We start from the raw sequence: 13,150 nt of genomic DNA, 5'->3' as shown, positions 1-13,150 counted from the left end.
TTTTATTCTTTCACATTGTTAACACACTTGATCTACACACATTTGATGTACAGAGGTTGTTTTCAAAAACTTTTCTGTTGTTGTTTATGTTGTTGTTATCACCTGTCTTCCAGGGAATGCAGAATGTAAGGTCCATTAAGACACATACATTTTCTCATTCACTGCTGTAAATCATACCCAGTAGAATAGCTGGGCATATTGAAAGCATTAAAATAAGTTTTAAATGAACAAAAAAGAGCAGATGCAGAGAAGAAATAAAAAGGCAACTGAAAGTGGTGGAAGGGGTGCCATGAAGACTCATCTTGTTTAACTTAACAGCAAAAAGGTGAAGCATTTCCTGCTTCTAAGAACACAGTATATAGGTTAGTATCCTTACAACATTGTTTTCATTTAACATGGAGTAGTATAAAAAAGAGTTAATATCTGAGTTTCATAATAAGGAGGTTAAAAGATCTTCCTGGCTGGGCATGGTTGCCCACGCCTGTAATCCCAGCACTCTGGGAGGCCGAGGTGGGTGGATCACAAGGTCAGGAGTTCAAGAACAGCCTGGCCAACATAGTGAAACCCCGTCTCTATTAAAAATACAAAAAATTAGCCGAGCATGGTGGCAGGTGCCTGTAATTGCAGCTACTCGGGAGGCTGAGGCAGGAGAATCACTTGAACCTGGGAGGTGGAGGTTGCAGTGAGCTGAGATCGTACCATCACACACCAGTCTAGTGACAGTACGAGACTCCATCTCAAAAAAAAAAAAAAAAATCTGAAAGGTTGTTAAAATCCGAAGAGATACTTACTTATACATTTAGTATGACTGGGCAATCCCATCCTTCCTACCAGGGAACCACTAGACAAATCCTAAACACCTCTAACTGTTTTTCAAATCATTATAAATGACTACCAGAGATATGATATCTGGCTGACAGTCTGTGTTTTGAAAGCACATGTGTTGCAAAATATAATTTCACTATTCAGTATGGAAAACACCAGTCTCAATGCCTGGTCTATAAAGTGTGGATTCAAAATATTATATAATAAATCACATATAATGTGACAGGAATAAGAGTGACACTTGTTGACATTTTGTATGTGAAATCCAGTGAATTGCTTGATTGCTTTTTTGAATAAATGCTAGGATTAAGGATTCCTTTCTTCTTATACGACAAAAATGAATATTCTATGCTTTTACCTATATTATTTCCTGTTACATTTTTAAAAAATGTGCTACATATTCTTGACTCCACAAACCCACTAGATGGAAAAAGCACGATTCACTTTTATTCACTACTAAGAGTGGAATGAGTTTACAAAATGTTCACTAATATTTACTACAGGACTAACGATTTCCGTCAAAGGATCCTTTAAGAATCAATGAGCAGATTTTCCACTCTAAGTTATGAAGGCCTCGGAATTTGAAAATGACATTCACCTTGATTTATGAGTTTCACCAGAGTTCTGTTTCAATCTTCACAATTATCTTAAACGATTAAATAGTATTTTCCCATCTTAAAAAAAGCTGTGCCTAACATTTAATCAAATGGTAGTATGACTAATTCATTGTAAGTCATCATTAATGACACTTGAACAGCCTATAACAAAATAAAGTATGGAGCCAATCTTCAGAGTTTTCTTGGCCTCAGTCTCAAGCTATGTCAGCCTCTAGGAGAATTCCTGAAACAGAAAGAACTTTCCCAGAGCGTGGCATGATACAAATCTGATCTTCAGAGGAGATGGAACATTCCAAAGTTGAAATATTTTGAGTAGTAAATGCTTTGATATAATTATAAGTTTCAGTGATTTCAAACATCAAGTTTTAATAGATGTTTTCCTCTTAAATTTTTTTTGTTCCTTTATTGTCTTCTAAAATTTTCCATCCCTGCCTATCTCCTAGAAATGCAGGAAGAGTCCATGAGATAATATTTATAACGTTTTTAAGCTCCCTGGAAGAAAAGTGTGAATATCCAGAGGTATTGGTGTATCCCATTAAAAAACTGCAAATAATGCTCTGAAGATCTGAACAACATCAATATAGTCTGTTCTCTGGATACAATGTTTTGACAAGCCAAATAAATACCAGGTTGAAATGAGGTCATCAGCACAATTAAAACGTAAAATAATACCATCTAATTTTCTATCACAAAAAGCATAGAATTGTTAATGTCTTACAAAGATGAGTTATTTTAACTAATATCTCGTGTATTTACTGTCATGCAAGCAAACATTAATAATGAACATTATCCACAAAATAGCATGTTTATCAAATTGCTAGCCTCTTACAACTCTGTGACTCATAATTCAACTTAATCTGTTTTTCTGTAATGTCAAAATAAGCCTTTTTAAAGCAATATGTATTTTTCAAACAATGCCTTTTACCTTTTTTTTTTTTTTTTTTTCTTTGCTGAAAGGGGAGAAAAACATAACACATCTCTTTGGAATTTACCTTGAATAATAAATTGTTCCATGTTTTCTTTAAAAGGCTGCATGTGCTCTTTTGAGGAGACCTGGTATACTTTCCCCGCTTCAACTTCACAGGCTGAAATTAGACAGAACATTATTTAGAGTGTCACACTGTTAGTGGAGCATTAAGGCAATTTTGAAAACATCTTAGCTAATGTTAGAAAATTCTGTTAACTCCCCTAATCAGCATATGTTCTGCACACATTTTGGAAACATCCAAATACGGACATGAGAAGCCGATGATCAAGGCTTCCTTTTAGAGGGCTGTAAAAAGAAATTGTGCAGAATTTATCATCTCAGTTTGATTATCCCCAAACCAATCAGCTGGGCATGTTATATAACCCCTAAATCTCAGTCTCTTCATCTGTAAAATGGGCATGATAGCAGAGCCTGCCTCACAGTGCAGTTATAAGGATCACATCTGTTGAGAGACGTAAAGTGTTAGAATAATGCCTGGCACAGAGTAAAGCAATATGTAACTCTTTTCTATCATCATCATCATTATTATCAACTGACTGATAATAAAAATTTATTCCTAAAGACCAAATTTCTGAAAAATAAAAAATAATAACATGGGTGGTAACGTTAGTATAGCATCCAATAGTTTTAGAGCATCTATTACATGTCAGATGCATTTTATCCATTATTTAACATAATCCTTAGACTTAAGCCCATAAAGCAGACATTATTACTTCCTTTTACAACTGAGAAAGTTAAGGCTCGAATAAGGCACTAATTTGCTCAAGGGCCCACAGATAACAAGCAGCACATTCATAACTGAAAGCCGGATCTAACAGCAAAGTTTACCCTCTTTTCATGCCTGTGGAATCATGAATGTCTTAGGTAGTCTACAGATTCCATCTGGATTAATATCAAGAAGTACCTCTAAGAAGATTTCTGAAGAAATGTGTGCCATTATGGTGATAGCAAGAAACCAGAGCCAGTTAGGAAGTAATGCAACAATGAAAAGTACATATTGAAACACAAAACCTTGGATAGAACACATCTCATGAAAAAAACCACAAACAAAAGCAAAACCTCTCACTACAGTTCTAAGGCAAGGCTGCCGTTTCTCCCAGGAGACTCTGTCATTGCACTTCTAATGTATTTTCTTTCTTTTATAAAGCTACAGTTTCCTCTTTTTTCCCTCCAGGTCATTAGTTTAAGCCTGGGAATCTAGAAAGGCTGTATTATTAGTGCACATTCTTCCCAGCAAATGTGGATGACTTTGGGCTTAGTAAAATCTAAGACCAGTGTAGGTAGATCCAGGGTTCTCTCCGCCCATCTGCTTCTTATCCCTCACCTGTGCCCAGGTAACCTCTTGCAGGTTGGATGCTGGAGAATTTCTAACCCATATCCATAGCCCATGTATTTCATAGCTCCAGACTCAACACATGAAACTTTCACCCGAACAGAATTCCTCATGGACTTCTCTAAACCTGCCACCTCCCTTATTCTCCCTTCATTGGTGGCGCCACCATCTGACCTAAGTAACTTAAGCCAAAACAGGAGACTCATTCTCAACTCCTTCTCTTTATTCCAACATCCTGTTGTTTCTACCTCCATTCTTCAGTTGACCCCATCCTCTCCATTCCTGTTCTATTCTGGTACAAATGCCCCCATTGTTCCTACTGAGGCTACTGTGAAATCCTCTTACCCCTGGCTTCCCATCTCCAGTCTTCCGCAGATCCATGCTCCTCCTCATAGCCTTAAACGCATCCAGAAGAGACCCAATCTAAAACTGTCCGTGACCTCCGCCCTCTCAGCTACACTCTGAATACAGGAAGAATTGCAAAGCCTACACCATGACTTGTAGCACTCACTGCAATGTCAACTTTCCAACCGTCTTTCAAACCATCCATCTCCCTCTAGTCCTGCTATCTTCCGCAGACTCAATGCAAATGTTAATCTCCAGCGCTAACTGCCCCTGAAAAGCATTCCCTGACCTCCCCACAGGACCTGCTTTTCTCCATTCCCTGCCACCTGTCTCCAAGCGGGATGAGGTGTCCCTCTTTGGTGATTCCAGGGCATCTTGTGTATACAGAGTTAAGGCTGTCATTTACTGAGTACTTTTTACGTGCCAGGGATAGTATTAAGCATGTTACCCTTACTGTTCCATTCAATCCTCATAAAACCCTTTGAAGTAGATGATTAACATGGTTACTTTACATCAGAGAAAAATGAACTACAAAGAGATTGCCCACATTTCTATAGTTCGCAAGCTGAGGAGGTGGGATTCAGTATCACCTACCACACTATATTAAAGTTATTTGTAACTGTGTGTCTTCTGCCCCACTGGACTGAGCTACTTGAAAGGAAATCCATCTTATTTCCATTTGTGCCTGACTTAGGCAATAAATTGCTGTTGGATGGGTTAGTTGCTGTATAAATAGTTACTTACGTGGAAATAACATTCTAGATGTTGAAATCTAGCAGACAGGGTTTAAAATTCCAGGTCACCCATCCACTGAATGTGCCTTATGATTTGGGGCTAATTACCTCACCTTTTTAGATCTTAGTTGCATTATATGGTAGTGAGTTTAATAAAATCTCTAACATTAGTGTGATGATTAGCCACAACGGGTGTAAAATGTCTGAAACTGACTTTGTGCTAGCTAAGTACATGCACAAAAAACAGGAGCTATTGCTGCTATTGTTTTTATAAGGACCAAGTGGAGTTCAGCCTAAGGAAGTGTAAGATAAAATACAGGAGCTGTTTTCAAAGAGCGGAAGTGTGGTCTCATGGATGACTGGGTGTTGACAGTCTCTGTGTTGATCTCAAGGAAGGAGGAAGTTGAATGAGCAGAAGTTAGAGATGTTAGCTCTGTGTAACAGGGATGGCTAGTGTTTACAGAACTCCTACAGTGACGTAACCTGCCTTCTGAGGGGGTGAGCACTTTGTCACTGGGATTATTCGGAAAGTAGCTGACTGCTTATCAGAAATGTAGAAAGCGATGGGTCAGATGACAAGACATCCGTAGTCAACTTCCTGTGGGCTGTGTCACTTACGACAGCCTCATGAAGCTGGAAATCCTGCTCTTCAACGATGTTTCCAGATGCATATTAAGGATGTATTTAAATCATGTCATAAATTTGAGAGTTTCCTAAAGCTGTGTAAGGATTCTGAATATATGGAAGACAAGTTACATCACTTAAAGGAAATGAGGCCGAGATTTAACAGCCCTTATCATTTCAGTGAATTATTTCTAGCAACGTCAGGTGACACAGTGTTCCCAAAAGTCTCTGTACAGTTTTTTTTTTTTAATTTTTATTTTTTTGAGACAAAGTCTTGCTCTGTTGTCCAGGCTGGAGTGCAGTGGCACGATCTCAGCTCACTGCAACCTCCATCTGCTGGTTCAAGCGGTTCCTGTGCCTCGGCCTCCCGAGTAGCTGGGATTACAGGCGCCTACCACCACGCCCTGTTAATTTTTGTATTTTTAGTAGAGACAGGGGTTCATCATGTTGGCCAGGCTGTTCTTGAACTCCTGACCTCAGGTGATCCACCTGCTTTGGCCTCCCAAAGTGCTGAGATTACTACCGGCCTCTGAGCAGTTTTTAATGTACACATGACACAGACATCGATCAACTATCTATTGATTCAAGGGACTGCTCTAGGCACTGATTACTGTCACAAACAGAACTGACAAAACCCCTGTCCTCAGGGAGCTTGTCTTCTACTACATTATAATCTTCAAGTAATGACTTTTCAATCCCAATGAGGAAAGTAAATAATAAGTTTTCAATCCCAAAGAGGAAAGTAAAATCCTATAGCATGGAAAAAAAAAATCTAATCTCTCACCTTGACTGATTTGCAAAACCTAAAAACCAGAGGCAAGGAAGGCTAATGTTTCCATTACTGGTCACAGTTATTTCATTTTCCATTTTTAAGTTAAAAAGTAGAAGTAATAACTGTCCTTTTCTTCATGACATCATACACATCCATGACCTCATGCACACTCATGACCTCATACACACCCATGACCTCATACCATCCATGACATCATACAGTATCTTGGGGTCTAGGATCCTGTATGGGCATGCTAACACTAGAAACCTGCAGAATCATCTACCGGGTCTGGTGACCTAAAGAAGGACTTCATTAGCTGGGGAAATAGAGAAAGATCACAGACTGCCTGTGACAAAGTCTTCTACATGGTGACAACCATCCTCTGGGCCTTCATTTTTACTCTAATATTGAAACAATAGAATATTCAACAGATAAGAAAATGCATGCTATCATAATTTTCCTTCTTATTTTAAATTAATTTTCACTTAATTTTATCGATGTCCTTGGCCCATTCATATGAACTATATTTGTACATCAATGCATGCAAAAACTATTTTTTCTATTTTTTCTATCTTTCCCCCTAACTTACGAATTTCCTGTGCACAGTGGGAAACATGTAGAATTTCAGCTGTAGAAAAACTGTAAAGTCATTTGCTGGCAGCCTCATCTCATCTACAGTCCTCCTTCTAGAAGGTCATGAAACATACCTGTTCAATGTCTGGGTGTTTTCAGTGATGTGCATTCTTATCGCTTCCAGGCAGCTTTTTCCTTACTAAGCAGCTCAAATTATTAGAATTCCCAACTGTATACTGAGTAAATCTCTCTCTACAGCGTACCCCCTGTGGAATGATATGTCTGGAAGTTGCTTTAAAATATTCTGGATATAGTCACACAAATACTTGTGCCATTACAAAGTAAAAAGATGTTTTTAAAAGTCCACCATTGGTAGTTCAGGGCTTTAATGAGTCACAGAACAAGTCTGCTTGTTTTGAGGACAGATTTCTTCTCTACTCTCATCTCCTATGAGTTAGTCTCCATTTACTCACTTTGCTGTATTACCAGTACTTGGAATAATCTCCCACAGGCAATATGCATTCAACAATTCTTCGTGGAATGAATACATAAATTCATTGTATCTTCCTGTCATAGTGAGCTTCTTGTTTATCTGCAAAATGTCTTGCTTATTCACATTTCTCCAACCCTTTCCCATGCTATTCACTCACCAAACATACTCTCACCACTTAATGACCAGTTTTGAACTTCCACTTATCCTTTCCCAGAGTCTGGTTCAACTGTCACCTCAAGATAAGAGGGTCAATCTCCCCTCAACTTTGCATCTCCCTTTTCTACAGAACATGTACGAATGATATAGTATACAATCAAAGCACTGGCTAAACAGATCTGGATCCAAGTCTAGTTCTTCTATTAGCTCTATAATCTTGGGCTAGCTACTTAAATTATCTCAGCCTCAACTAGGAGTTGAACTTAAAGTGCTAAGCTGGCTGTTAGAAAACTCTTTTAAAAATAAAAAAGCTGTTAATTATCTCATTGAATGTGTGTGTTTGTGCATCTTTGTTTCTGATTATAATTTGCATTCCTTGAAGCCAAGGGCTATCCTATTCACCTCTGTGTGTCAAGTGTCTGAAATGCAGAGGAAGTACTAAGACCCTGTATGAAAGAAAGCGCTTCAACGATGCCCATAATCAAGGCCAAGGCTTTCCTTAATAAGGATATTAAGTCTTCAGCGGTCACTGATGTAAACCACCAAAACTCACATCCAAATTTCCAAAGCTCAGTGTGATATAAAACCTGTACAGTTATTTGTTGGTAATGGTTGCTTTACTTATTCACTATATTAAGAAGGAAGAGCCTGTTGGATAAATGTAAAAATAGAATGTCACATTCTAGAGTTTCTATATTCATAACTCTCATATATTTTGTACATACACAATGCTATATATAAATATACTCAATGTGATAATATATAAGGAATATATTTAGAACATTGGACACCATTCTTCTCTTAACTGTAGCACATCGAGTTGCACAACATATCATCTTGGCTATTACTTATCATCCTCAAAATTGGTATGTGACTATGTAAATAAAAAAAAATACCAAACACTACAATCTCACAAACTTGAAGGGTCATTTAGAAACATTATTAAAAACAGAACAAAGATAGAGTTCCTGGAAAACTTGCATTACAGTCAAATCCAAATATTAAAAAACATTTGTTAGGAGACTGTTGGCATGACTGAGTAATTCCAATCATCTCGACTTTTGTTTAATCTAAAGACCTCTCTGAGCCAAAAAGATTTTATATTATGTTGAAGGGTTAGTATCAGAAAGCATGCATTAGGCTTCCAAATACAAAGAATAACCCAGGCAGAGGATAGGAAGAAAAATGTCAGACATTCCCACTGGACAACGCACTCTAATACATCCATGCCATCCACAGAGTGGCATGTTGTGGGGCAAACACCAGTTTATCACTGTCAGATTAAAGCAAGGACATGACATGCCACTCCCTGGAATGAACCATGATCATGAAGAGTCTGGCTATTTTTTTTTTTTTTTTTGAGTAGGGAATTGGAATAATTTATACAAGTCTCCAAGTTCAATCAATGTTAATCACAGCTTAGAGTTGCTGCTTTTCTGTGAGCTTCCAAAAAGTTTCATTGGCATCTACAAACCTGCCTCAGCAAGTAGGAAGGAAGTCACGTAACAGATACAAAGGAAAAGAAATAACGGTAATCAGATCAGAAAGCTTTCTTCTAAAATCCAACTGTTTTCCATGTAAGCCTGGTTTGTACACTATTCTGGGTGTAGTTTTAGGAAACAGACACCATTGTAGCCACTTAAAGCAGATCAATGTAGGCAGCAAGATGCTTGCAAAGTAGGTGTAAGTGCAGAGAGATTGGGTTCTACACTTGGCCTCCAAAAACTATAAAATCAGCCCACCAGGGGCATGCTATATATGCCACAGTCAGGACCTATGCTGTGTGGTAGGTACCACAGGCTCCACTTTTGGTTTTAGACTCAAACCTTACTTGTTAAGTCTGCACCATCAAATCAATCATTGCCCTGTGCCCCAACTCTGCCTCTCAATATTCACAGAGCTAGTGACTGGGCACTGGGAAAATAATTTAAGAACACCCAGTCTCTCCACATAGTGAAGCAAACAAACAAAAGCAAAACAAAAAACATAGAAACAGTAAAAACATTGATGTCTGGCCTTACTACCTTTCACAAATACTGCATACGTATTGACAAAAAGCAAGAGTTAAATTCAGACAGAAGGGAAGATACAGACACAATAAATATTTAGGGGGTAAAATTTGCAGAGCTTGGTAATTGAATGGAAGGTTACTGCTCCTTCATGAAGATGTAAACTTCAGAAGCAACTGGGGAGTCTTTTCAGAATGTACCTGATAGGGCTCCAACCTAAGTCATTTTGAAAAGTAATCTCTTTCCATCTCATACCAGTCAGAATGGCTTTTCTTAAAAAGTCAAAAAAAAAAAAAAAAAAAAAGGGCTGGGTGCAGTGGCTTACATCTGTAATCCCAGCACTTTGGGAGGCCAAGGTGGGTGGATCACTTGAGGTCAGGAGTTCGAGACCAGTCTGGCCAACATGGCGAAAGCCTGTATCTACTAAAAATACAAAAAATCAGATGGGCATGGTGGCGGGCGCCTGTAATCCCAGCTACTTGCGAGGCTGAGTCACAAGAATCACTTGAACACAGGAGGCAGAGGTTGCAGTGAGCCGACATTGCACCATTGCCCTCTAGCCTGGGCAACTCTATCTCCAGAAAAAAAAAAGAAAAAGGTAAAAAAAAAAAACAAAAAAAACCCCAACATATACTGGCAAGGCTGTAAAGGAAATGGAATGCTTATACATTGTTGATGAGGATGTAAATTAGTCCAGCCACTGTGGAAAGTAGCTTGAAGATTTCTTAAACAATTAACAGTTGAACTAGCATTCGACCCAGCAAACCAATTACTGAGTATATATGCCCAAAGGAAAATAAACTGTTCTACCAAAAGAACACATGCATTTGTATGTTCATTGCTGTGCCATTCACAATAGCAAAAACATGGAAGCAACCAGGGTGCCTGCCCATCAACAGTGGAATGAATAAAGAAAATATGGTACATATACACCATGGAGTACTATGCAGCCATGAAACAGAACAAAATCATGTTCTTTGCAACAACATGGATGCAGTCAGAGGCCATTATCCTAAGTGAAATAATGCAGACACAGAAAACCAAATATCACATGTTCTCACTCAAAAGTGGGAGCTAAACATTGGGTATACACGGACCTAAAGATGAGAACATTCAATGCTGGAGTCTGTTAGAGTGGGGAGAGACAGGGGGGAAAAGAGCTGAAAAACTACCTATTGGGTACTATGCTCACTACCTGAGTGAGGGGATCATTCATAACCCCAAACCTTAGCATCATACAATATATCTTTGTAACAAAACAGCACACGTACCCCCTGATTCTAAAAAAAAGTTGAAGAAAACCCCAAAATATAAAGTAAAAAAAGAAAAGTAACCTCCATGATAAGGCTCATAAAAAGGCCACATGGAGATTGTAATGTGCATTGACAAGTGCCATAGGGAGGAGAACAGAGGATTCCGAATGGATGTATAGTCTGGGTGGCTTTGAGACGGAGAAGGAGGAAGACGGGTAGCTTTCAGAGGAAAGAAAATGCATTTGGTTTTGAACTCACTAGGTTTCAGATGTCAGTGGAACATCCAGCTATAGTTTTCAGGTAGTTGCATGTATGAATTTGCAGCTCAGATAACAGAAACTCTGAATTTCGATAAAACCACTTGAGGAATGCATGTACTCAGTGAGAAGACGAGTAGGCCGAAGTTGAACAGCTGAAGAATACCAACTTTCATGAAGCAGCAGAGAAAGAGAAGGTCATGAAGAAAGAAGACTCAGAAGGAATTGTGAGGTTATCAGGAGTGAGTGGGGCTAAGGAAACTAACAGGACAGTGAGCTATGAGAAGTTAGTCAAATGCAACAACATCAAACGAGATAGGGGCTGAAACAAAACACATCCATTCAATTTGGCAAATAGTGCTAACAGTTTAGTAATGCTAGGGACAAAAGACCAACTGTCATAAAGTGAGGAAGGAATGGGAAATAATAAATCAATGAACTCAGAAGTTGACCACAGATCTGTTAACCATCTGAACTACTTAGCACCAGGATCCCAGAACAGCTGCCAGTAAAGGAGGGCACGGGAAAAATGATGAATAAATGAATAGGAATCTTCCACAGCTTCTGGAAAACTCTCAAAATGTTTTAGTCTTACCAATGGTGGATCATTAAATCCAACTGCATACTACAAAAAACATGTTATTTAAATGGACTATTTCCTCCAAAAGATGGATTTCAGAAGAATCTGATCACTAACAATTAAATATATGTAGATTGATCTCCTTATCACATAAATGTATGAAAGAGGACAGAGATAACACACACATACAAATCCCACAATACCTTACCACTGTCATAAATTCTATTTGTTCTGGGTACACTAGTTTATACTGAAAGCTAGCGAGAACCGAATGGTTTTATAAGTATACTCTTCAACAGGTGTTTCACAGGAGTAATCTTCAACAGAAGAGATTTTCAAGGTGAACACTGTTTTAAATGGAAATGAATAAAAGGATATATTCATAAATTTTAGAGTTTTGCTGCTTACATAATCATTCCTACAAGATAATTCTCAACTTGTCACCCTCCATACACAACTGGTTATGTTTTCAAACATGATGCACTTCCATGGACAGGTAGGTCCACTGTATGGGTTAAAGACAGACAAAACATACTAGCTGTGCTGTAACACACAAATAACAACAGAAGTTGCTTCCTCAAGTTTCCATGAGGGATAAATAAGTTAATATAGGTAAAACACCTAGAATGGTGCCTGGAGGTGAGAAAGGGCTATGGAAGTTTTGACCATTATTATCGTTGTTACCACTGTTACTGCTAGCAGCAAAAGCACTCAGAAAAGCAACATGCCCTAGAAACCAAGAACAAAGGCCCTGGAAGCTGGGTCTGCATCCTGGCTCTTCCCTTTACTAGTTTTGCACTTTGGCCAAGTATGTAGCCTCTCTGTGTCTCAGTTTCTTCATCTGTAACATGGGGATAATCATAGTGTCTAATTAACAGAATTGTGAAGATCAACTGATTTTATATAGGTAAATACATAAGGACACCGAACAGTGCTTCACATGCAGTAAGAGGAATAGAAGTGTTTGCGGCAATTGCTGCTACTACACTAACAGCATCATACACCATCATGGTTACCATTGCTACCGAACAGGAAACTGAGCACTTATCTAGGCATCTGGAGAAGCACTGAAGGCGATGCTTCAGGTTGTGAGTGGGAATGGCATTTGTATAAGAACAACACAGAATGTGTCACAGGTTTTTTCAAACACATTCTTTATCGGCAGTAACGAATTACTTATGACCTATTTTAGACTTAAGACACACCTCATAATTCATGATGACACATCATATGTGGATACTTTGGATGACACTGGCTGGACTAGATGATCCCTCCGGGTCCTACTGACACTGCTTGTTGTGCTCTTCAATTTATCTACATGTTCACAAAGAGGAGGAAGTCATCCTTCATCATCAGTTAGGGTCTAAGTCTTGGTCTGATATGAGCAAGTTCTCCAAGCTAGTTACTCATGGGCCAAGGAATAAAGATGTGATAAATGGTGAAAGTACGCTGTTGACAATGAACTTCCTTCACACATTTGGCCTTGGGAGACAGAAAGGGTTAACACGTATCCATCATTATAAACAAGGCCACAGTGGTCATTTAGATAATTTAAATGAGTGAACTGTATTAGTAAGGGATAGTCCAAAAT

The 13,150-nt window shown here is 38.5% G+C and overlaps 1 protein-coding gene across 1 annotated transcript in view; it reads right to left on the bottom strand.

The window, feature by feature from the left end:
- Positions 1-13,150, bottom strand: part of FMN2 (formin 2) — a 396,271-nt gene that overhangs the window by 115,499 nt on the left and 267,622 nt on the right. The window contains exon 16 of the mRNA XM_011955768.1: positions 2,435-2,527. Within this exon, the coding sequence (XP_011811158.1) occupies positions 2,435-2,527 (93 nt within the window). The remainder of the gene's footprint in view (positions 1-2,434; positions 2,528-13,150) is intronic.

The sequence above is a fragment of the Colobus angolensis genome, unplaced genomic scaffold (assembly GCF_000951035.1).
Source record: "Colobus angolensis palliatus isolate OR3802 unplaced genomic scaffold, Cang.pa_1.0 Scaffold40, whole genome shotgun sequence".
Lineage (NCBI taxonomy): Eukaryota > Metazoa > Chordata > Mammalia > Primates > Cercopithecidae > Colobus > Colobus angolensis.
This window is presented reverse-complemented; position numbering and strand designations above follow the sequence as displayed.